The sequence below is a fragment of the Branchiostoma belcheri genome, unplaced genomic scaffold, assembly GCF_001625305.1.
Source record: "Branchiostoma belcheri isolate BF01 breed outbred unplaced genomic scaffold, Haploidv18h27 scaffold158, whole genome shotgun sequence".
NCBI lineage: Eukaryota > Metazoa > Chordata > Leptocardii > Amphioxiformes > Branchiostomatidae > Branchiostoma > Branchiostoma belcheri.
In genome coordinates, this window is record NW_017803024.1 from 112,002 (window position 1) to 135,757 (window position 23,756).

Here is a 23,756-nt window from a genome sequence, read left to right on the forward strand (position 1 = left end):
CGGACAAACCGCAGCTACAATAATCCCTACATATACTACTATATTTCCTAATGCTAGTATATATCATAGTCACTGACTAGTTATTCCCGTCTGTCCAGAGGTTTTCCGGTCAGGAGTTTTTTCAGGAATGTTGCTTTGTTCCGGGTGTCCGAATTGTCGAACAGACCACCGCTACTATATTCCCTATAATATGATATACTACTACAATATTTCCTACTAGTATACCATAGTCACTGACTAGTTATTCCGGTCTGTCCAGTGTTTTTCCGGTCCGGAGTTGTGCAGGAATGCTGCTTTGTTCCGGGTGTCCGAATTGTCGGACAAACCTTTAATAGGAACATGTATCTGCCGTTATATTTCCCGCCCCACGAGCCACTAGCCGCTCCTCATGCCCAAATAAGGAACCTGATGAACTTATAGACTTTTCTCTCGGGGATTCACGTCGGACTGGGTTTGTCACCTGATACCTGACGTCATGCGTCTGTTTGCGGCCGGCAAATCATGAGATAGCTTTATACAGTGTTTAGAGTTATATGTTCAAGGTTTAGGTGTGACAAGTCTTTCGGTGTGATGTAGCCAGTTGCCGCCACGCCGCGTGCATGCGAAGCTGGTGTGTTACACTGAAGGGCGGTTATACAAGCGGTTATACAAGCTATACAGATACAGGTACAGAATGTGAGTCAATACTGACAATAGCAAATTCAAGTACATACTGACATGTTACAAACTGTGCATTGTACATGTAGGACAATATCTAATAAAATGCCTAAGTGCTAGAAATTCGACCATTTACTTTTAAAGTACATTCTCATCCTATACTACATACGCATGGCCTTCATAAGGTAGACTAGCATTAGTATTATTAGCACATTAGGTAAGCATTATGTTTGTTATAAAACTATAGATGCCTTGCACAATTGTCGCGCAAGAAAGTTTAACATGTGAGCTTCTGTATACAAGGAAATACGTTAGTTTGTTCTCAAATATTTATCAAAACGTTCCAACGTGTAACTCGGCGCTCTTTGATATCCAAATATTTATCTACTTTTCCACAAAAAAAGACTACGTACAGGAAAACGCTACTTATGAATTAGTACTCAAATATTGACTAGTTTATATTGAACCGTGTGTAAAAAATCTCTATTTTAGTATATACATTGTAGTTATAGTATATACTTCATGTCCCTACCCTTGTTGTTTCTTCTTTGCCATACATTGTACCAGTTACAGTTGTTGAGCAATAAAATTGACTGATCGTAAACCATACAAGAAGAGTCTAATTTATCAGTCAAAACGTATCACAAAGCTAATCTCTAGCTGGATCTCTTAGTCGTAAGTTTAATCTTTAATGGCTAACATTTCCCCGGCCCGGCCGCCGCTGGGCAGCTGAAAGGTGAAGTGTGGTGACGCGGAGTTGAACAGGAAGGACAGAAACCACAGAAATGCGCGCTGCGAGGCGCGGGTTTGTAAACAAAAATGACAGCAAATACCAATGTGTTGAACTATATGTTATACTGTGTGAACAATAAAAAAGGCCATCCTAATCTTTCCACATTTACACACACACAAAAAAACGAGTGTCCTCTTTACATTACAGAATCCACACATCACACAAAAAAAGTAGGATCTTTCGTCTTCCACCGTCTATGAAAGAGAAGTCTATATATCGTGCTTCATTGTTTGTTCGTCCTTTTCCTGTTACATTGTATTTGTAATTAGCCCGGGGTAACAATTTAGAATAAATAGACTTTGTATTTCATATTTCCGGCCTCCCGAAGGCCACAATAGCCTCGCACAGGCTTGGCACACGGGCGTGTCAGAGTTTTTATAAACAGGAAGCGTTTTTAACCACAGCCGCGTTGCAATTAACATGTACATCCCTGTAGCCCGTTTCCATGGCCGTTAGCCTGGTCACTAACTGCAGCGTTAGACGTAATCTCCAAGCAGATGTTTTGGTGGCAACAAAACAGTATCGACCTTGCAGGGCAGTATTCATGGTTTGACTGGCAAAAAAAAGGATGTCGGTACAAAAAGTAAGCCTGACTGAAAAAAAAAAACCGCCCAAAACACATAAAAACAAGCTGCTAGGGTCCAAATTAACGTCACTACTTCCTGAGTAAAAAAGCTATTTACCATGTAAACTTCGTGACTCTAGCATGACCAGACCACGAGATATCAAGACCGGAAGTTCCTCTGCAGTACCATAAGAAGTCGCCAGGGGGCCCAAAATCTAATCATTCTCAGGTCTCATCAAGACCTACCCACCTACAAAGTTTCATGAAATTCATCTAAAGCTTCTTGAGTTATCGTGCTGAACCACAGACAGACTCACACACACACACACACACACACGCGCGCGCGCGCGCGCGCACACACACACACTCACACACACTATGGAAAACATAACCTTCTTGGCGAAGGTAAAAACGCCTAAAACTGTCTGTGGTTTAGCACGAAAACGCCTAAAACGCGTAAAAATATAAGCCTAAGCCTAAACGTCTGCTTGTAGCGTAAAAACGTCGTCAGTCTAGTCGGTGGCGCGCCCGTACCCGTCAGGCGGCGGCTTATGTACATTATCCGTGTTATCAGGTCCGACCGTGACCCCGGGTCAAGCAGCCCGCTTTATCCGCAGATTGCCGATGTTTGCCGAAGACTCGGCGGTAACTCAGAGGGAATACCGAAAAGGGAAGAGCTACTCAGCGCAACCAAATATATTCATCTCGGCAATAAGTGTCCCTAACTAACGTCGCGGTAACTCAGAGGGAATACCGGCGGGGGAAGAGCTACTCAGTTCAGGCACTGTAGAACAAGTGCCTCTCTCTCTCTATACATATACTGGCGCAAAAGAAAGCATATATATTGTTCTCATGTATATTGTGGCAAGTATTGCAGGACAGAGTGGCGATATTTGCTGCAATGAAACTCTGAAAGTACAGGCTTGTCTTTGTCACTTCGGAATAAATACAATACTTTCAACAATAACATTACCGACAACATATACAGGCGATATGCGGTGAAAAATATCTTAAACCATTATGCACAAGTAACCACCTGTTACGGTATAGAAAATACTACAAAAAGCACGAACATGCCAACAGTAAATTTGCTCACGAACTCTGGTCTCTTTCATAAGGCTACTACCTACAGTCACTATACTACTGTACAACAAGTATCTGTATCGGTATAGCCGGTAGAACCAGCTTCGCAGGCACGCGGCGCGACGGCAGCTGGCTACATCACACCGATCGACGTGTTACACCTAACCCTTGAACATATAACTCTAAACATTGTATAAAGCTATCTAATGATCTAGCATACCGCTACTGCCTACAGTCACTACTGTATAACAAGTGCCCGTAAAGTACATAACGACTAATTGCCACACAGTCATGTTACTGACGTCATCTACGTCACGCCGTTGCCATGGCAACGGGAGGGTGAAGGTTTCCTTTAACTTTAAGACTTTTAATCTCAAGGAGGAGACGGAGACAATTTGAACTCCTGTCGCTTTTCTTGAGACGTCTTGTACTGATACCGACCTGACGGTTTGAGGTAGAGAAACGGGAAACATTCCTTCAGTGTCTCCCAGCGAAGGTCTCAGAAGACAAAATTTGGCCCAGAAAATATGAAGCAAAACAGACAAAAAACGTTATCTAATCTCAGACTAGTTTCGCCAGAGAATTAAAAAAGACAACAAACATGATCTTAATGTCTGACCAGTTTCGCCACAGAAAAATTAAAACGGAGAACAAACATTTTCCATCATTTTAACGATGAATTTTTTTGTGTAAGTGGTTAGTTTGTGATCAATATTTAGTACCTCTGCTGTTCTTCAAAACATTTATGATCTAGTCTTAATGTCATAGATTAGAGTTCGGGGAAAACCTAAGCTATTCGGGCTTCAATCTTCTGTGTAGACTTCTATTGGCAATGGGAAGCATGAAAACATTTTTGCTTGAATATTTATGGTAATAAAAGCCACAATTTTTCACAGGTGGCAACTTATACTGTTTATCTTTATCTCTTTTTTCTTCATTATTGTGCGTTATAGTTATTTCTCTATAGCGTATTATTATAAGCATTATTGTGTGTTTCTGTGTTTATTATCTTAATAGCGTACTATTTTGAGCGTTATTGTGTTCTATAGTGTTTTGTATCTTTATAGCGTACTGTTTTGGCCATTACTGGCCAGTGTTGTGGCTATGATTGTGTGCTATATGTTTATAGTGTAGTGTTTTGAGCATTATGGAGTTTATCTCGATAGCCCAGTGTAGCTGTGTGCACTATTGTGCGCTATCTGTATAGTGTTATTGTATTACTATCTCAACTAGTGCTACTCAAGCCCACATTATCAGCGCAAATAGTAGAAGGAACACCGTTAGATCGCGCTGACTTTATAAACAGCGATAAGGAACTATATGCAGGTGAGTCTGTCCAGGTGAGTTGTACAGGTAACCTGTGCAGGTGTGTGAACAGGTAAGGTCCCATGGACCAGGTAAGGGAACTTTTCCCGTGTGTGGTTCAGGGTGTTTTTCAGCGCGGAGTCGTTAATAACACTTAAGCCTTTCTTATCAGCAGCAGTGGTCCAACACCGCTATCGGCATAAAGGCTTTTATCAGGTTGATTTTTAACAGTTACACAAAATGCACACACGGTGAGTGTTTGGTTAGCGGGGCGCGCATTCCTACCGTACGGCGAAACGGGACACAACACGTTACAAAGCACACACCACTGTGTGCAGGGGCAAAGTATAACGAGCAAAAATTACATTAATAGATGAAAAAATGCCCCCTCAGCGCGGCAGTGTTACCCACAGTCCCAACCAAGTCCGGCGGCTAGCCTCCGCAGCAGGCTTATAGAACTGGCGGTTTGGTGGCTGTTTTCTGATTAGCCCAGTTCATAAAAACGGGGGTAATTCAACCAGGCCGGCTATGCTGTCTATATACAATCAGAAAATAGCACATAAAAACTCCAGAAGACCCCAAAACTACCAGTTTTTGGCACGCTTATCCAGGTTTTTAACCCACCCTGACCCCGCCGCGATTAAAAAATCATAACGCTTGATATTTGCGTGCAAATCACACATCAGAAGATACGGCGTATCTCCGGATGCCGGCGAAGTTTAAACCCGGGTCCTTCAGGAACAAAAGCCGGGCCGAGCGTTTGGACTCGCCATAGCTTCTCCTCTGTTCGCTCTCCCTAACAACCAAACGTCTGCGTGTGTGGATGTGTGTGGACGGTGTCAGGATAACGTTATATGTTTGTGTGTGGAAGGGTGTAGATATATTTGTAGGAGGGCATTCACACAGGGGAGATGTTGACCAAACGGTTTTGCCTTGAACAGCTCGAAGACAAATATCACCCATACATATATATATATATATATATAATTCACTACATACTGTGTGTGCGTGTGTGTTTGTGTGTGTGTGTGTATGTGTGTGACGGTGTGAGGATATATGTTTGTAGTAGGGCATTCACACGAGATGTTGTCCTAATGCAAACGGTTTGTCCATTTTGCCCTTAACAATTCGAAGCCGAATATCCCTCATTGGCTTGTCTATACCAGCATTTCTTGCAATGCCAAATTCCAGTACATATTGCCATATGGCAATATATGCATTATACATGTAGGACAATATATATATATATATATAAGTTTGTGTAAGTAAAACTGTGTTTGTATAGCTGTTGTAGAAAGGGTTGGTCCATTTTGCCTTCAACAGTTCGAAGACAAATATAATCTAAATGTTGCGATATGCGCTATTCACTACATACTGTGATCTTCTATGCCAGCTATGTTTGTATGTACGTGTGTGTAGATGTGTGTGGACGGTGTCAGTATATATGTTTGTAGGAGGGCATTCACACGGGGGAGATGTTGTCCTAATGCAAACGGTTTGTCCATTTTGCCATGAAAAGTTCTATGACAAATATCACCTAAATACATCTTTTGTAATTCACTAGTTATATAAAAATATATCGAGTGATTGTCATAGTTATACATGTAGGGCGATATAATTATGTGTAAGTATGTTTGTAGGAGGGCATTCACACGGGGTAGATGTTTTGTCAATTTTGCCCAGAACAATTCGAAGACAAATATCACCTAAATATTGTGATATGCATAATTCACTACATACTGTGATCTTCCATACCAGCTATGTGTATGTGTGTGGACGGTGTCAGGATATGTGTTTGTAGTAGGGCATTCACACGGGGGAGATGTTGACCAAACGGTTTGTCCATTTTGCCCTGAACATTTCGAAGCCCAATACTAGTATCACTTGTAGTCTTGCCTTTATTTCTGCTTCAACGAAAAAAAAACTATCACCTAAATATTGTGATGTGCATAATTCACTACGTACTGTCATCTTCTATAATACCAGCGTTTCTTGCAATGGATTCAAATGGCAAATTCCAGTACATATTGACACGTGACAACCTATGCATTGTACATGTGTGTAAGTATGTTTGTACGGGATAGCTGTTGTACAAACGGTTGGTCCATTTTGCCTTGAATAATTCGAAGACAAATATTACCTAAGTATCGTGTTATGCGCAATTCACTATGAACAACTTTATTATACTATTTGCGCTGACAACTTATAAAGTCTGTCATTTTGCATACCAAGATTTGTATGAATAGATTCAGATAGCAAATTCAAGTACATATTGACATGAGACACTTGCATTATACATATAGGCCAATGAAGATATCTGGATGCTAGAAATTCCTTCAATAATTGTAAAAACACATTCAATCTTCAACCCACACTGTATAGAGATTTTCTCTCTTTGTCTCTTAGAGTTACCGGTGCTTGAGTGTAACAAGTCGCTCGGTGTGATATAGCTAGCTGCCGCTATATAACTATCTTGGCTATATTTTGTCCCTATTTGGCGAAATAAGACTGTTTTTTGACCCCGCGTTTTAATAGACTAGTACAGCCAATCAGGACAGCCCTGGAGACATGCGGAAGTCAGGTGACACTTGACCGGTCAGCTGCACGGAGGGTCTACGTCATGCGTGACGCGCTGCAGTTACGACACCTAGCGGCTAATAAACTCACTGCAGTCGCCTGTTTACATCCACATTCTAAATATTAAAAGTTTCTCTTCTCTACCTTCGTTTGGTTGGTTAGTTTGTGAAGAATACAGTGCAAAGAACGTAATATTCTTGTGAACATTACTACAATAAACTATAGCACAGTCGTATAATAAACACTAAACAGAACAGAACTAACCTGAAGTTTTCTCCCTCCCCCTCTCTCTGTATCTCCAGAGTCCATCCTGGAGTTTTCTCTCTTCCTCCCTCTCTCTCTGTCTCTCTCTCTCTCTGTCTCCTAAGTTAACCCAGAAGTTCGCCACATCAGTTCACACAGCGCTCCTTCCAACAGCCGGCTATATCCACAAACTGAAGCACTAGAAACTCAGACATTTTCAGAAAGATAACAGAAGTAGAACTCGCGACACACAGGGACTTGCCCACACCGGACCATGCCGCAGTCAGTAATATGCAAATATGAAGTTTGCTTCACATGCAAAAGCAACTACTAGTAATCTCCAAGCAGATCATATGGTGGCAAGGCAGTATCCATTGGGTAGAGGAGTGTCCATTAGCCACCACAATATACTTCAGTGGCCGTGCAAACTCCTCTGGCTAATGGATACTGTCTTGCCACCGAAAGGGATCTGCTTGGAGATTTAAAACAACCACCTGTTTCAGAATTTGAAGTTTGTTTTTAGATGTTTACGTACGTTTGATTAATGAAAACTTTTTAGCATATGTGATTAGGAATGTTCAACCCATGCAGTACATTCCAGGTTTCTCTCTGATATCTAGTTACTTGTCAGCCAACTGTCTGCTACACACGTATGGTCCAGGTCGTTGGCCCTACGCGATTGGAACAGAAGAAACTACTAGTAAACAAAACAATGTTTTCCTCCTGTGGATGTAAATATAATCTTCAAGCAGTCGGCCATCTTGGATCCATCAATCCCACCAACATGGCGGAGGCAGATAAAGTTTGCATGCACGCCTAAAAAGTGTGTAACTAATGCAGTGGAAATCGCAGTATATTTCATCTATATTACATCTATCATTAAAAACAAGGGACTTTCCATTTTCCACTGCTACAAAAAGGCAAACCCCACATAGAGAACCTTACAAATAGATCAGGAATGTAGTGTAATACTCATATGTATCCTGACTAACTTTATGCATGTATATTATCACTTGCAATTAAGCTTAGCCCACGTGTATGAATTTGCTATAGAGTGTTATTAATCAGACACGGTAGATGTATTGATGAGGATTCAACCGATGTGTTTTTAACAACTCAAGGCCATATTGGATCCATCTATTCTACCAACATGGCGGAGGTGACCATCTATAAGTTGTGACGCAACTAGTCATATAGAGACGAAAGCAGTACTCTAGTCAGAAGGTCTGAGGAAGGTGTCTGATAGACAAAACATAAGTGAGTGTGGGTCTATATCGGTTGGGTAAAAAGAAGCCCTAATGTGTAACAAGTGTGACTGATGGATCAATAAAAGACAAAAAAGACAACAGAAACACACAAATCTGTCTGAGATCATTTTTACTGAACAGATCTAGAGTCTGTAACAGTGGGTATTACATGACTGTGGTGTTCACGTGATGTTCACATGGTGTTCACATGTCCATGTGATGTTCACATGGTGTTCATGCGATGATCACATGGTGTTCACATCTGTGCTCACATGATGTTCACATGTCTGTGTGATGTTCACATGGTGTTCACATGTTGTCTGTGTGTTCATGTGATGTTCACATGTTGTGCATGTGATGTTCACATGTTGTGCATGCGATGTTCACATGTTGTTCACATGTTGTGCATGTGATGTTCACACGTTGATCATGTGATCATCACATGTTGTCCATGTGATGATCACATGCCCATGAGATGTAGTGAGTTTTACATGACTGTGTCACCATCGATTGAGGGACTATCTAATTCTCTCCTTACCATTCTGACATTGTAAACAGATTTGTACATACCTAAAGTCTAAGACATTATCTATAACAGCTTAACTCTGAGGTTGGCATTTTGAGGCTTTGGCAGTAAATATTTCACTATGTCACAAGTTCTTATAAAGCTCCATCACATTTGTACAGATTACAGTAAAATCTGAGAACATTTTTTTCCGTCTTCATTTTTTCAGCACGATTCTGGCGAGGGACAGGAAACGACGGTTGCACATGACGGCCGCCCAAATATGGGCAGAGCCACGCCTGACGACGGACACGACCACGCCCGACGACGGACAGAGCCACGCCCGACGACAGACAGGACCACGCCCGACAACGGGCAGGACCACGCCCAACGACGGACAGGGCCACGCCCGACAACAGGCAGGACCACGCCCGACGACGGACATGACCACACCTGACAACGGGCTGTACCACAGGCGGGAAATTATGGGAGAAAATTCATCATTTGTAACAACATTTTTCCTATCAATCCTAAGTCTGTACACGGGTTTCCACATGTGCAGCTGCAGGTGCACAGGACACGTCCCAAATACTTACAAATCAGCAGTACAGGTTCAGCAACTCACTGAACACACAGTTCTGTACAGAAATATTCTCGCGAACGATTGGTTACACGGTTGCCATGGTTGCACAGTTGCCATGGATACACAGTTTCCACGGTTACACAGTCACCATGGTGACTAGAATCAGCCGTCCGATCGGTACAGGTTCAGATCATCACTGAACACAAAGTTTTGTACAGAAATTCTTGATTGGTTACACGGTTGCCATGGTTGCACAGTTTCCATGGTTGCATGGTTTCCATGGTTACATAGTTTCCATGGTTACACGGTTGCCATGGTTACACAGTTTCCATGGTTACACGGTTTCCATGGTTGCACGGTTTCCATGGTTACGCTGTTGCCACGGCGACTAGAATCTGCCGTCCCGATCGTGGTACTTGGGCGAGGTGTTCCGCAGCCCCTCGGACTTGGTGAAGTCGATGCTGGCGTACGGATTCTCGTCCGCCTTGTCCTCGGAGCTCACGCTGCTCCGCGGGGAACGCGTTGCCTTGGCAACGGGATGCTGTTCGTCGCCGGCGGCAACGCCCTCGCCCTCGTCGGAGGGCAGGTCGAGCGAGATGTAGTTCAGTTCCTTCTCGCTGCTGACGGACGAGTGGCGGGAGCCGGGCTGGGATTGCGACTGCGCCAGGCTGCATGCGCCGCCCTTCTGCGAGCCGAGCGAAACGTTCTCGTACGAACCGGACACTGACGCCGGACTCGCGCCGCCCTCCGGACTCTCCTTCGTGCTGTTCTTCACGACAGAAATATCCGCGGACGTGCTGAACACCGGGCTGTGTCTGATCACGCCTTGAGAGGACAAACCTTCATCCTCACTCGTCAAACTGTCCTGTTTCAGCAACCCCGGCGGTTTTCCCACAGGCTTCTCCGCGATGGTGACGGGAGCCATGAGGGAGTAATCGCTCACGTGGATCTTCGGCGAAGGCTTCTCGGACGGATACGTCAGGTTCATGTACTCGGAACCGTCCCCTTCTGCGCCCGATCCCGGCCCGTCTGTGCCCTTAGAGAGAAAGAGAGAATGGTTTATTCGCAACCTTTACAGGGCTTGAAATACTTGGTGCATGTGCACCTTAGTGCACCCAAATTTGTAGCTGTGCACCCAATTTTTTCGGTGGGTGCACGAGAGTAAGACGCCAGAGGTGCAACAGTGCACCCAAATATTTCGTAGGTTTACCTGATGTCCAATGTATAGTAATACATAGCATATTCTTAACATCCAAGTGTGAGAAAAATAAAATCATTGCACGTTTCTTTACAAATGAAACATAATTAGTTTTTTAGATGACATTCTACTCATTCTATTTCATACGGTGTACCCAAAAATATTTTTGTGCACCCCACTTTTTACATTGGGTGCACCAGTGCACCTATTCCCAAAAATGAACAATAAACAAACAAACAAACCTTGGTGCTGTAGTCGATATTGACGTACTCCCTGGGGCTGTGTTCTCTGGATAAACAAACAAACAAACCTTGGTGCTGTAGTCGATGTTAACGTATTCCCCAGGGCTTCTCGGTCGACTGGACTCCTCCCCGGAGTAAACAAACAAACAAACCTTGGTGCTGTAGTCGATGTTGACGTACTCCCCGGGGCTTCTCGGTCGACTGGACTCCTCTCCGGAGTAGATTCCAGACTCCGAGGTCGACGTTTTCCCGTCCGCGGCGCTCGTTCGCGACTCGTCTGAACTCGCCACGCCTCCGTCACCGGAGATGTAGTCCATCGCCGCGTACCTGGAATGAAATAAAGTGGGAATTACTTTCAAGCAATGAAGCAAAGGTGCTCCCCTCTGCCCAAAATCCTAGCACCTCTCCCAAAATCTTTAAATATAGGGTTTTCTCTCAGTATTTCATGAAAATTTGCTGATTTTTCAACTTATCAGGGAGTTATGTGTTACATTATTTTGCTATTGTGGTCGATGTATCTATGTTTTGTATGTTTCCGTGTAGTCCATGGCATACCTGGAATGAAATGAAGTGGGAATCGTTCTTAAGTTGATGTACAGGGATCTCCCCAAGCAATGAAGCAAAGGTGCTCCCCTCCTCAAAATCCTAACACCTCTGGTTTACTCTAAACCCCTCCTGCTATAAAAATTGCAACATGCTGTAACCCAACACCAGTTACCATGGTGACAGACGTTTGGTTCAGGTCATTTGGAGAAGAAGAGGAAGAAGAGACAGAGCAAAAACAATACGTTTTTCTTCTGCGAGGGTAAACATTATAATTATTATTTTTAAAGCACTGCTCTATCACTGAGAGAGCTACCATGGCTAAAGAAAACAAAAATAAACAAATAAGTAAGTAAAGAGTACCCTTCTGATGCAGCGGTGGGCGTGACATTGATATACTCATGCTGATTGGTCAGCCTGAGTGTTGTCGGCCGCACAGTCCCGCCCGGCGACGACGATAACCGATGTTCCGCCGGGAGAGAAGACGAGAGGCGCTCTGACTCCGATTTCGCGCTGAAGTCCATGGCCATGTAGTTATCCTCCTCCGTAGTGGCGGACGTGTTGTTGGGTCGTCTCGGCTGCATCTCCATGTGGACATAACCGTCGCTCGCTTCCATCTGTCCTTTCTCTATAACGGCTGCAGGAGGTGGGGAGTCCGAAGATGGGGAGTACACGATGTACGTGTCTGGAACTGAGACATACAACAGCATGGGTTAGCGTACAGGTTAGCGGGGGAGTACAGGGGGAGTACACATTGTACATGTCTGGAACTAAGGGGGGAGAAACATGTGAACATTACAGGATAGTCTGGAGAGGGAAGAGATGGGTAAGTATAAAAACTCTAATGATAGAGAGTACATGATGTAGGTGTCTGGAACTGAGAGGGGATAGAGAAGTAAAAACTAATGTAGTATAAAAAGCAAAATGTTCACACAGTCGAGCCTAACAATTGAAACTACTGCTCTGTTTATTCACACTCAAACGCGTTTTTCTTCTGCAAAGGCAAACACAATAAAGTCTAAGTCTTGAATAAAAACGTACTAGAAGTGTTAGGCAGTGCCTGTGCGACCGGGGACATGCTCATGTAGGAAGAGTCGTCGTTGTTGTTGTTGTTCTGTCGGTTGTCGGGTCTGGGCTGGTTCTGATTGGCCCAGATCTGCATGTACTCGGGGTGGTCAGGTGACCGGCTGCCGGGCGACATCGTCACGTAAGGGTCCCCGTTGCCATGGCGACGGTGGAGGATCTGTCGGGGTGCGGAGACACTGGACGGGCTCATGGACATGTAGGACTCATCCACTACAGGGGGATATGAGAGCATATTTGTTTGAAAAACTGCAAATAAGCGAGAAAGGTAACATTTGCAAAGCAATTACATAATGTTCAACTTCACATGGTCTAGCCTGTCAAACTCTGACTATAAACTAGTGTTCTGTTTATTCTTACTCAAACACAATATATGGTGACCAAGCCCTGGTACATAATATAACCCAAACACCACAGGGTATCCACTATTGCACTAGTTACCATGGTGACAGCCATCTGGTCAAAGTCAGTGACCTTATTTGTTTGAAACAGAAGAGGAAAGCAAGCTAAAACAACTTATTTCCTTCTGTGAAGGTTAACGTCACAAGTGCAGTATCAGTTACCATGGTTACAGCCATCTGGTCGAGGTCAGTGACCTTATTTGATTGGAACAGAAGAGGGAGAAGAAACAGAGCTACATTGTAAAACGATGTGTTTTCCTTCGGTAAACATAATAAACACAAGGTGTTATCTTACGTCTCATGTCGGTGGTGGTGGGCGGGGTTCCGGGGGACATCGGCATGTACCCGTCCTCCAGGCGCGAGCTCAAGGTCGTGGGGCTTCCGCGGCCGATGGCGCCGGACATCGGCATGTAGGAGCCGTCCTGGGGGGTAGAGCGGGCCGGGTAACCCACGTCCTGGGGCGCTGACCGACTGGGGTAACCTCCTGGGAAAGACAGTAGAGTTAGATGTTCACATGGTTATCACATGAGAGTTAGATGTTCACATGGTTATCACATGATAGTCACATGGTAGTCACATGGCAATCACATGATAGTCACATGGCAATCACATGATAGTCACATGGCAATCACATGATAGTCACATGGTGTTCACATGGTAGTCACATGAGAGTGGAGCGGGCCGGGTAACCCACGTCTTGGGGCGCCGACTGACTGGGGTAACCTCCTGGGGGGGAAGGAACAGGGGGGTTAGGTCACAGGGTGTTCACATGATAGCCACATGATAGTCACACGGTAGTCACATGGCAGTCAAATGATAGGCTCATGTTGTTTACATGGTATTCACATGCTGTTCACATGTCCCTTACTTACTTATCCGTCCCCCATGGGACAGTGGACCTTACCTGGGAAGGCGGGTGCCATGGGGCACATATCCGTCCCCCCCTCCCTCCTCTCGGATGGGCCGTGTGGGCTGGTGAGTCTGGCGTCAGGCTGCGGCCGACGGGACGTATCGTCTGGAACAAACAAACAACATTCTGTCAGTATCGTACCAGGCTTGTGTACAATGTCTATGGGAGACAAGGTCCCCTAGGTACTTAATCCTGAAGTGATCGCTGGAGTCGTACCGGGCTTGTGTACAATGTCTATGGGAGACAAGGTCCCCTAGGTACTTAATCCTGAAGTGATCGCTGGAGTCGTACCGGGCTTGTGTACAATGTCTATGGGAGGCAAGGCCCCCTAGGTACTTATTGAAGCTAGTCATCACTGGAGGCCGGGCTGGAGTCGTCCCAGCCTTGTGTACAATGTCTATGGGAGGCAAGACCCCCTAGGTACTTACTGTAGGTAGTGATCGCTGGAGGCGGGACTTGAGTCGTATTCGTCCATGGATACCGTGCTCCCGTCGCTCGTGTATTCCATCAGTCCTCGGCTGATCGGCAGCGGGTGGGAGTACTGGTCAGACGCAAATCCTGTCGGGCTCGGGCTGGAAAAACAAACAAACATCAATCTCAGGCCATAACTTAAAAACGGGTGTCTTTCACGATCACGTACACAAAGAAAATGGTCTCATCCCAGTATATACGACTGTTTTTCTGAGAAAATGGTCTCACACCAATGCTTACAAGTTAGTGTTTTTTAAAAAAATGGTCTCATATCAATGTTTACTTCTGATTGTCTCAGACCAGAGTTTACCTGAGGGGGCTGCCTGAGATGGGGGACTGGGGTCTCCCCCCGAGGTTTGATGGCCTCCCCCTGGAGTTTGCTTACCTGAGAGGGCTGCCTGAGATGGGGGACTGGGAGAGTGACCCGGCGGCCGATACGGAGCGGTTGAACATCCCGTGGGACGCGATGACGGACCGCGGGCTGCTGCGCTGGTGGATCGCCGATAACCGCGTCCGATTCCTGCTGGGGCTGTGGGAAGGGAAACAATAGGTTCATCACTGTTATTCTTGCTGTTAGTGAAAGTGAAAGTTGTCCTGTGTAATTAATGAAAGTGAAAGTTTTGTGATGAAAGTGAAAGTTGTGTGATGAAAGTGAAAGTTGTGTGATGAAAGTGAAAGTTGTGTGATGAAAGTGAAAGTTGTGTGATGAAAGTGAAAGTTGTAGTGAAAGTGAAACTTGTGTAACAAAAGTGAAAGTTGAGTAATGAAAGTGAAAGTTGTGTGATGAAAGTGAAAGTTGTGTGATGAAAGTGAAAGTTGTGTGATGAGTGAAAGCTGTGTGATGAAAGTGAAAGTTGTGTAATAAAAGTGAAAGTTTGTAACAAAAGTGAAAGTCTGTAATGAAAGTGAAAGTTGTGTGGTGAAAGTGAAAGTTGTAGTAAAAGTTGTAGTGAAAGTGAGAGTTACCTGACAGGACTGTTGGTCTTCATCTCGCCCTCGGACGTTGTCCTGTACCGTGCGCCGCCCCTCCCCGGGGCGGTGGGTAGTGAATCACAGCGCATGCGGCTGCGTGTGGGGAGGGTGTGGGACAGCGGCATGGTGGGGACGGTCCCGGTCATGCGCCGCCCCGCCGGCACAGGCAGCGGGTTGGACGAACCACTGCTGCGGCTCCGCGGCCGGAACTCATCGTCTGAACTGATCGCCTTCATCGAGCTGGGGAAGGGGGGAACAAAAGGTTACATAGGCAGCTCTCAAGAGATCTACAGGGAAAACATTCCTCCCTACATCAGGAATAACTGAAACACTGACTCAATGATTCCTTCAGTCATATTTTGTTAAAACTGAAATAAACCTGTTGTAACCCAAGGATGACTTCAAGCTTGTTCACCCCTAACCCCTGACCTGTACTGACCTGAGCATGGCCATAACCCCTGACCTGTACTAACCTGATGACCCTGACCTGTACTGACCTGAGGATGACCCCTGACCTGAGGATAACCCCTGACCCGCACTGACCTGAGGATGGCCCATGCATGTTGACCCCTGACCTGAGGATGACCACTGACCCCTACTGACCTGAGGATGGCCTCGTGCATGTTGACCCCTAACCCCTGACCTGTACTGACCTGAGGATGGCCTCGTGCATGTTCTGTGCGACCAGTGTGTCCTCCACCTGCATCCAGAGTTCCCCGGCTCCCGTCACCGCCGACCGACCCACCTCCATCAGGAAAAAACTTTCCACATGCCCGCAGCGCCGGATCTGTGTTAACTGGAACATAAAACATACAACTGGGTTAGTTCTGCCTGTACACACTCACACTCACACCAAACACTGCGACATCAGGAAAAAACTTTCCACGTGCCCGCACCGACGGATCTGTGTTAACTGCAACATAAACCACACAACTGGGTTACTTCTGCCTGTACACACACTCACACACACTCACACTCACACTAAACACTGCGACATCAGGAAAAAACTTTCCACGTGCCCGCACCGACGGATCTGTGTTAACTGCAACATAAACCACACAACTGGGTTACTTCTGCCTGTACACATGCCTGCACCGATGGATCTGCTTTAACTGGAAAGTCACGCACATCTGCTTACTTCTGGTTAACATTTGTGTGACACTAATACACACTCTAAAACATGTTTCAGGCTAAAGCACCACTGAGGAATTTCCCACAGAAAACAAGGGCTTCAGGTGCTTCAAGTGCTTTATTTCCTCCATAGTGATACCAGTACAAAAGTGTTACCTGAAAGTCCATGGCAGGTTCCTCTGAGTTCATCTTGAGTAGCGTGATGCTGTTGGCCGTGAGACAGAGTCTGTACTGGCCGGTCAGGTTCTTAGAACTTCCTAAACCCTTGGGCTTCAGCGTCACCTGCCATACATGCTCTGTAGAACACAACAATGGTTAACACACATGTTCTGTGGAACATTAGAATTTAGAACACTCATTCTATAGAACATTAGAACACGGGTTACCGCACCTTCCATAGAGCATTAGAACACTGGTTATCGCAGGTTCCATAGAACACAAGAACACCTTATTATTTGTTCTTTAGAATACTAGAATAGTTCTAATGAACACTAGAAGTAGAACAGTGCTTATATAGAACACTAGAAGTATAGAACACACCACACACTCTACCAAACACGAGAGAACATAATGCATAAATGTAAGAACACTGGTTATCACACATTTTACATAGGACACAAGAATTGCAAGTGTTGTTTGAGTCCTATAATATGATATATAATAATAACATTAAATGGTTTATTGTCCAAACAATACCCACCGAAGTTCTGTTTGCTAATGAATCCTTCCTGTGAACCAGACTCGTGCAGTTCCTTTAAAACAGCGAGCCAAACGTCATGTTCGTCTGCCGTATCCGCCACGAGCGAAAAACACTCATCTCTGGTGTACAGGACGATCATGTGCTTGTGTTTCCCGTCCTCCTTCCTGTTGATGTTGAAGCAGTGATGCAGGAAGATCGTGCGTTTGGGCGCCGCGCCGTGACGCCATTTTTTCTCGTTGTCAAAGTACTCGAGACGGGCCGCCCCCGCGCTGCTTTTCGCGTGGAGGACGAAATATCGCTTCTTCATAGTCTGGGGAAACAACAAATAGGATTTCAGTATAAAGTACAGGGTTTCAGTACTTAACACAGGGCTCTAGTTCTGTTAGTTCAATTTAGTGATGGATGTCATTTGAAATATCCAAACTTCTTGAACACAAACTTGTAAGCAAGAGCATCCCTAATTAAGTAGTAATTGTTTGCATGTTTGTGCCTTAAGAAACGCTTGTTCATTGTCTAGAGAAATAAGAAAAATTGGCAGTTTCATTACAAAGTACATGGATTTAGTACCTAACACAGGGCTCTGGTTTTGTTAGTTCAATTTAGTGATGGATGTCAATCGAACAATCCTGAAAATAATTTCCACATTTTATCCAGTAGTAGAGTTTCGTTTCTTGAGTATTTTTCACCTGGATGACTCTTCATCAATTCCATCTTGGAAGTAAGAACATCCATGTTTGTTTGTCTCAAATTGTCTGTGCCTTTGAAAACTTACTACATATATAATATGAGTTTTGACTGCCAAAAACTTGTTGCAGCTTATGCAATGGTTATACTGGCAACTTTTGTACAGTTGGCTGCCATAGTATACAACTTACATACCAGTATATGTACATATCATTATAACACTGGGAATGTGTGATTAGAAAAAAAAACACACGCAAAAAACGTCAGGCATCAGGACTCCTTCTTCTGTCCAGTTGAACTGTTCCTTGTTATTTAGTACAGACACAAGTTCATGTTGTATTTAGTAGTGAAGGTGCATGTCCAAGATCAAGTTTATCTAGTCAGGAGGGTGCATTTCAGGTCATCACTACCATCACACAACAGAAACCTTCATTTCAAAAACTCAGGACCTCAAGCCAACTCAGTTCAGTTCATTGGTTCTCAGATGTCCCCCCCAACTATCATGACAACAGCATGTTCAGAATCAGTGTGAAACATGTCCTTAAAACTGTGAACACCAGGAAAGTTCCCCTCAGGATTTTCAGGAATATATTAGGAGTGTCTGAGAACCAACAAATTAACTTGATGATGCCTCATCCTCCTAGAATTTTTTTTTTTAGAATGGACAGAGATTAGGTACAGGTTTAGTCACATGTTTAACCTTCTCCATGCTAAAATAGCCTTTTGCTACCAGGTTTGCATAGTTTTGAGGTTTTTCAGCAGTGAGAAGGTTAACTTCTGGTGCAGAAAATGTCGGGTAAAGAAGAAAACAGACAAAAATTCGGGTACATGAATGTTGCACACCTAAAAAAACAGAACCCGAGCAGGCATCGCTAAAAATGGTGTAAATCCAAGTCCAAGTTAGCATGTCAGCGTAACGTACTGTACCTGCACAAAACCCACAATTTTCACAGTTTTCATTCATCATTGCATGTTTGCATTTTTAATGGTCAACTTTTCACACAGGCGCAGTACGTTCTGCTGACATGTTGTCCACATTCAGTCTTGTATCAACTACAGTCTAGTCCCACAGAATCTCCATGTTCGATGCAGGATTGTCTCCAAATCCCATGCAGGTCCATATCAGTCCATTCCACGTAGGAAACTCTTTAATTCTTACCCCTACATACAAATAGTCCTGCCTCAACGTCCACCTGGCCTGCTCAAAAAATATGGAGTTAATCATGTGGTTGGTGCTTCATGTTTAGCACACATACAGACACAGACACACAAAAAGTCATATCATACACCCACACACATGCGCACTTAGACACACGCACATACAATTGAATAACACAGATACACACACACACACACACGTACTAACACAGAGACACCACATGCACAAATACACTCACAAAACACACCTGGCCTGATTAAAAATGATGGCATTGAAATGATTGATATGGTTGGTCTTTCAGGAATAGATGTGCACACACAAACACTACTACACATGGACACACACATACAGACACACAGAGAGACAGACAGACAAACACACACTGACACAGATACACACGCGCGCACACACACACACACATATATGGACACACACACACACTCACTCAAATACTCCCACATGAATATGAACTTACTATATACATGTAACTTACTTAAGAGGTTCTTTATTCAAAAACCAGTGGAGTTTTTCTTCTTTAGAAGATGACAAACTTTGTTGCTGATACTCTAACAAAATTTCTTGCCAATCTGATTAAAATTACTCATGTATGGATGAATGTAAACTCCCTAACAGGAACAGGAACAGACAAGATGATGTGACTCAGGTGTTTTGAGCTCAGACCTGTCAGCTGACAAAAAGTCATCCGTCATTAATTATTATCATCAAATTAATGAGTCACTTCCTGATTAACATAGAAATTGAGCTTTCATTGCTCAATATTATCAAATCATAGCAATTTTCCAAATGCAAATCAGAACCTACTTAGAATAACCCACACCTGACATCCACGCATACTTAATATAACTTCCTACAAAGTTCCGACCACGTGGAAACAACATCCAACAGTCCACACACAACAAAAAAACCTAGCTTGGGTCACAGTCTTTTCTAGGGTCGGTTGGGAAACAGGAAACACAACATTTTCTCTCCTAGGCCTTACAGTACTACCCAACAAACTACAAAAGGGACTTAAAGGCATCCAATACATAAAATTGGAAATATCCTGAATAAGGCAATCTCTATTATATTGATTGACATATACTGTTCCACATTGGCACTTTTGAACCAGTATTTCATACTTTGGGCTTTTAAAACAGAAACAAGCCCCAAGATGAGTCCTTCATTTTCTGGGTGGTACCCTAAAAATCAATCCAGGTCCTTTCAGTTTGGGAATGTTTGCTCCATGAGGGTCAATATACATGGGATAGTGTGGTTTCAACTCAGTATGTAGCTAAGTGACTAGAAATAGTAGTAGTAGAATATTGACTTCGAAAAAAAACTGGTTTCCAAGCACTAAAAAATGCAATTGGTTGCCTTTAGGGATAGCTGACCTCAGGTGCACCTGCTAACCTCCACTCACACAGGAAAACAACAACATCCCCACTCGTACATATGCATCCACTAACGAGATAACGGCATTAATTACTCCTAATTACCAGATAAGAGCCATTGGATCAGCTGGTGGATTGGAGGATAATAATAAGGATGAATAAATGGCCTCTGTGTGTTTACATTCGTAAAGTTGTTGTTTTTGTTGTGCTTTCTTTATGTCTATCATCATTTTGCTACACTTCCTCTCACCCTGGTATCGTACAGACAGCACGCCCCCCCCCCTTGCCCATACCCTGTCCCGTACTCCCCCCTCGGAACCTCAATTTCCCATCCAAGCCAGCCTAGCAGGGACCAATAGGCGGGCAGCATTTCGGCCACACCGACAACCCGCGCTTTAACAAGATATGGTTGAAAAAGATGTTTCTCAAACTTGTTCAAAAGATACATTTGTAAATTGTTTTCTGAAATTCTGTGTCTTTGAATAGTTGGAGCAAAATAACTACCGGCACTGGGCTTCTGGTGCTTACGTCGGCCGTGCGGCGTACAAAACGTATCTTAGGCCAAGTCTATGTCTGTGAAAATGTAAGAAAAGAGGCCTTGCAGTCCTGATTAAACTTGTTGTCCCGATTAAACTTTGTTACCCAGGCGGTATGATCTCGAAAATATGAGTGGCAGCATCTCGATACCCTTTTTAGACAAGGTCTGATTTGCCGATTCCGAGTTTCCAGTGCTGAAGCCACCGACACACCAAGTGTTGACGTACCTTCGGCACTGGAGATCTTGGACGGAAGCCGCCTCAACTCTGTATACCGAGTGCTGAGAAAGGAACCCGTAACTTCGGTACTTGCATTATTTTCACCCCAAATACACCAATTCTTACATTGTTTATCTGACATTTCCAACTCCGATTACCTGCCGCGCCGTACGGAAGGATGCTGTTCAACCCCATTGTCGAATGGAATCGACCGCAAAGTGGGCGCGGCGCGGAATGCTGGTCACTCATTGGTCGCCGCTAGGCTATGTGGATGTGAAATTGATGTAGGCCTCCCCCCTCCCCCTCAGGCCCTGTCCCGTAGAGACAGTACCCCCCTACAATACACACCCTGCTCTCCCCTCAGCCAGCCTTGGACCGTATTCAGCATGTCCCTCCCCTGACGCCGTTCCGTACTCCCCCTGTACCGTCCTGTACGTACCATCCTGTATACACACTCCCTCCATACCCTATCGGTACACATGGTACCCTTCCCCTGTACCCTATCCTGTACCCTATCCCGTGCTTCCTCCGTCCCGTATACACAGTACCCCTTAACTCCGTCCTGTCCCAGTTTCTTCAGCTATCCGTGTTACCCCCACATACACAGACCCCCCCCCCCCCCCATACCCTGTCCCATACACACAGTACCCACCAGTACAGTACCATACTCCCTAGTCCCGTACCCAGTTCTGTACTTACCGTGCCTCGTACACACAGTACCCCTCCCCTGTCCCATACTCCCCCCGATACACACAGTAACAGACCCACCTTGAGTTTCTTGAGATATCCGTGTTTCCCCCCTCCCCCTCCCTCCCATACCCAGTACTGTACCCTGTTCCATACAGACACTACTGCCCATCACACCCCCCACCCCTGGCCCTGTACCCTGTCCTGTACCCTGCCCCCTACATACACAGTTCCCCTTCGTGCCTTACCTTGAGTTTCTTGAGATATCCGTGTTTCCGGACGTCCCTCGGGCGTGTCTCCACCACCAGACATCATGGCGGCTGCAGAAAAACAACAACACCACAAAAAACACCCGTCAAAATCCACAAAACGCCCCAAAATTCCCCAAAATCGCACCCAACTTACGAAAAGGGGGAGGGGGGGGCAGTGGTGGCTAATTTTTCAACGTGGGTGGGAAGGATTTCGGACTCGGGAGTTGTGCGACGCTCGTACAACAAAACCCGACTCACCTCGACCGGGAAACTCCGCAGGAACTGTCGAGGGGACTCACTCTACCGTCTGTCAAAATTTGGCGGCGGTACGACGTAAAAATCCGGAGTTACGCGTAAAAAAACAACATGTTTTTCCGAAATACGCATCGCTCTTTCCTTCCACCATAATACCTCGGGTCACGTGACATCCGACACGGCGCGCCACGGCGCATGCGCGCGCGCCGCGAGTCGTAAACAATGACGTCACTACGGCCGACTCCCTTCCGCGAAATTTTATGGCTTTTTTGGGACGTTTTCTGGATTTTTTGGACGTTTTCTGGATTTTCGTAAAGTTTTCTGGATTTTCTGGACTTATCATGATTTTTCAACACTTTTCCTAGCTGGTTTTGGGGACGTTTTCTGGATTTTCGGGACTTTTTCTGAATTTTAGGAACGTTTTCTGGATTTTCGGAACGTTTTATGGACTTTCTGGAGGTATTCTGGATTTTTGGGACCGGTTTTCTGGATTTTAAGAACGTTTTCTGGACTTTCGTGACGTTTCCTGGATTTTTGGGACGTTTTCTTGATATCCAACCGGGACGTTTCCTGGATTTTCTGGACATTTTTGTGCGTTTGTAATATAAAACGTAACATTGCAAAAACTATATGAATATAGTAATATTATTTCTTTTGTCCCGCCTTGTATTTTTTCGCCCTGTCGCATTAGATTTGTAGTCTGTGGAGGATGTCATCCATAAAATTTACTTGCGGTTGCCTAAGTTATTAGCCTCTACCAGGCACGGTGGATTACTCTCCAAGCAGAGGTTGTGGGGTAATGATCCTTAGCTTTTTATATATGGCCGTTTGTTTTTGTCCTGACCCCCACCCGTGGGTGGCCGGCGACCTTCTCTGGCTAATGGATACCGCCTGGCCACTTTGATACTGTCTTTTTGCCTCCGAGAGGGATCTGCTTGGAGATTAGCCACGGATCGCTGGAAAAATAGTAGAAATTTGCCGAAATAAAGGAAGGTATACCAGCGAGTTAGCCGGCCAGAGAAGATCCAATTCGGCTAACTGCGGTGGTATACTATTCCTTTATTTCGGCCAATTTCGACTATTTTTCCAGCGATCCGCGGTGCCTGGTAGAGGCTAGTGATCTAGGAAAATCCCATTTTTCTTGTACGGGGGTGATTTGAAAGTCCATACTTGCAATCATTTTGGAATGATCCATTGTTGTAGAGGAGGCGAGGAGCAATTTTTGACTGACGCATATTAAAACGGATTTGAAAAAAAAGGCCAATTTTTCCCAGTTTTTTCTTACAATTTTTGCTGTATTTTCATTCAGAATATTTCCAGTTTTGCAACAATGGACTTTTCCTAAATGTGGCATTTCCAAAAATA

At 44.7% G+C, this 23,756-nt stretch overlaps 2 protein-coding genes across 2 annotated transcripts in view; one reads left to right on the plus strand and one right to left on the minus strand.

Annotated features, from left to right (window-relative positions):
- Positions 1-23,756, plus strand: part of LOC109465789 (tripartite motif-containing protein 3-like) — a 134,914-nt gene that overhangs the window by 91,418 nt on the left and 19,740 nt on the right. The window lies entirely within an intron of this gene.
- Positions 8,894-22,200, minus strand: LOC109465793 (insulin receptor substrate 1-B-like). Its single transcript, XM_019763234.1, is given in 14 exon segments — positions 8,894-10,594; positions 11,151-11,325; positions 11,905-12,226; positions 12,583-12,837; positions 13,321-13,509; positions 13,930-13,976; positions 14,292-14,507; positions 14,792-14,935; positions 15,373-15,618; positions 16,032-16,174; positions 16,666-16,805; positions 17,210-17,519; positions 22,134-22,169; positions 22,171-22,200. Coding segments are annotated over 14 exon segments (2,901 nt in total). The 3' UTR covers positions 8,894-9,946.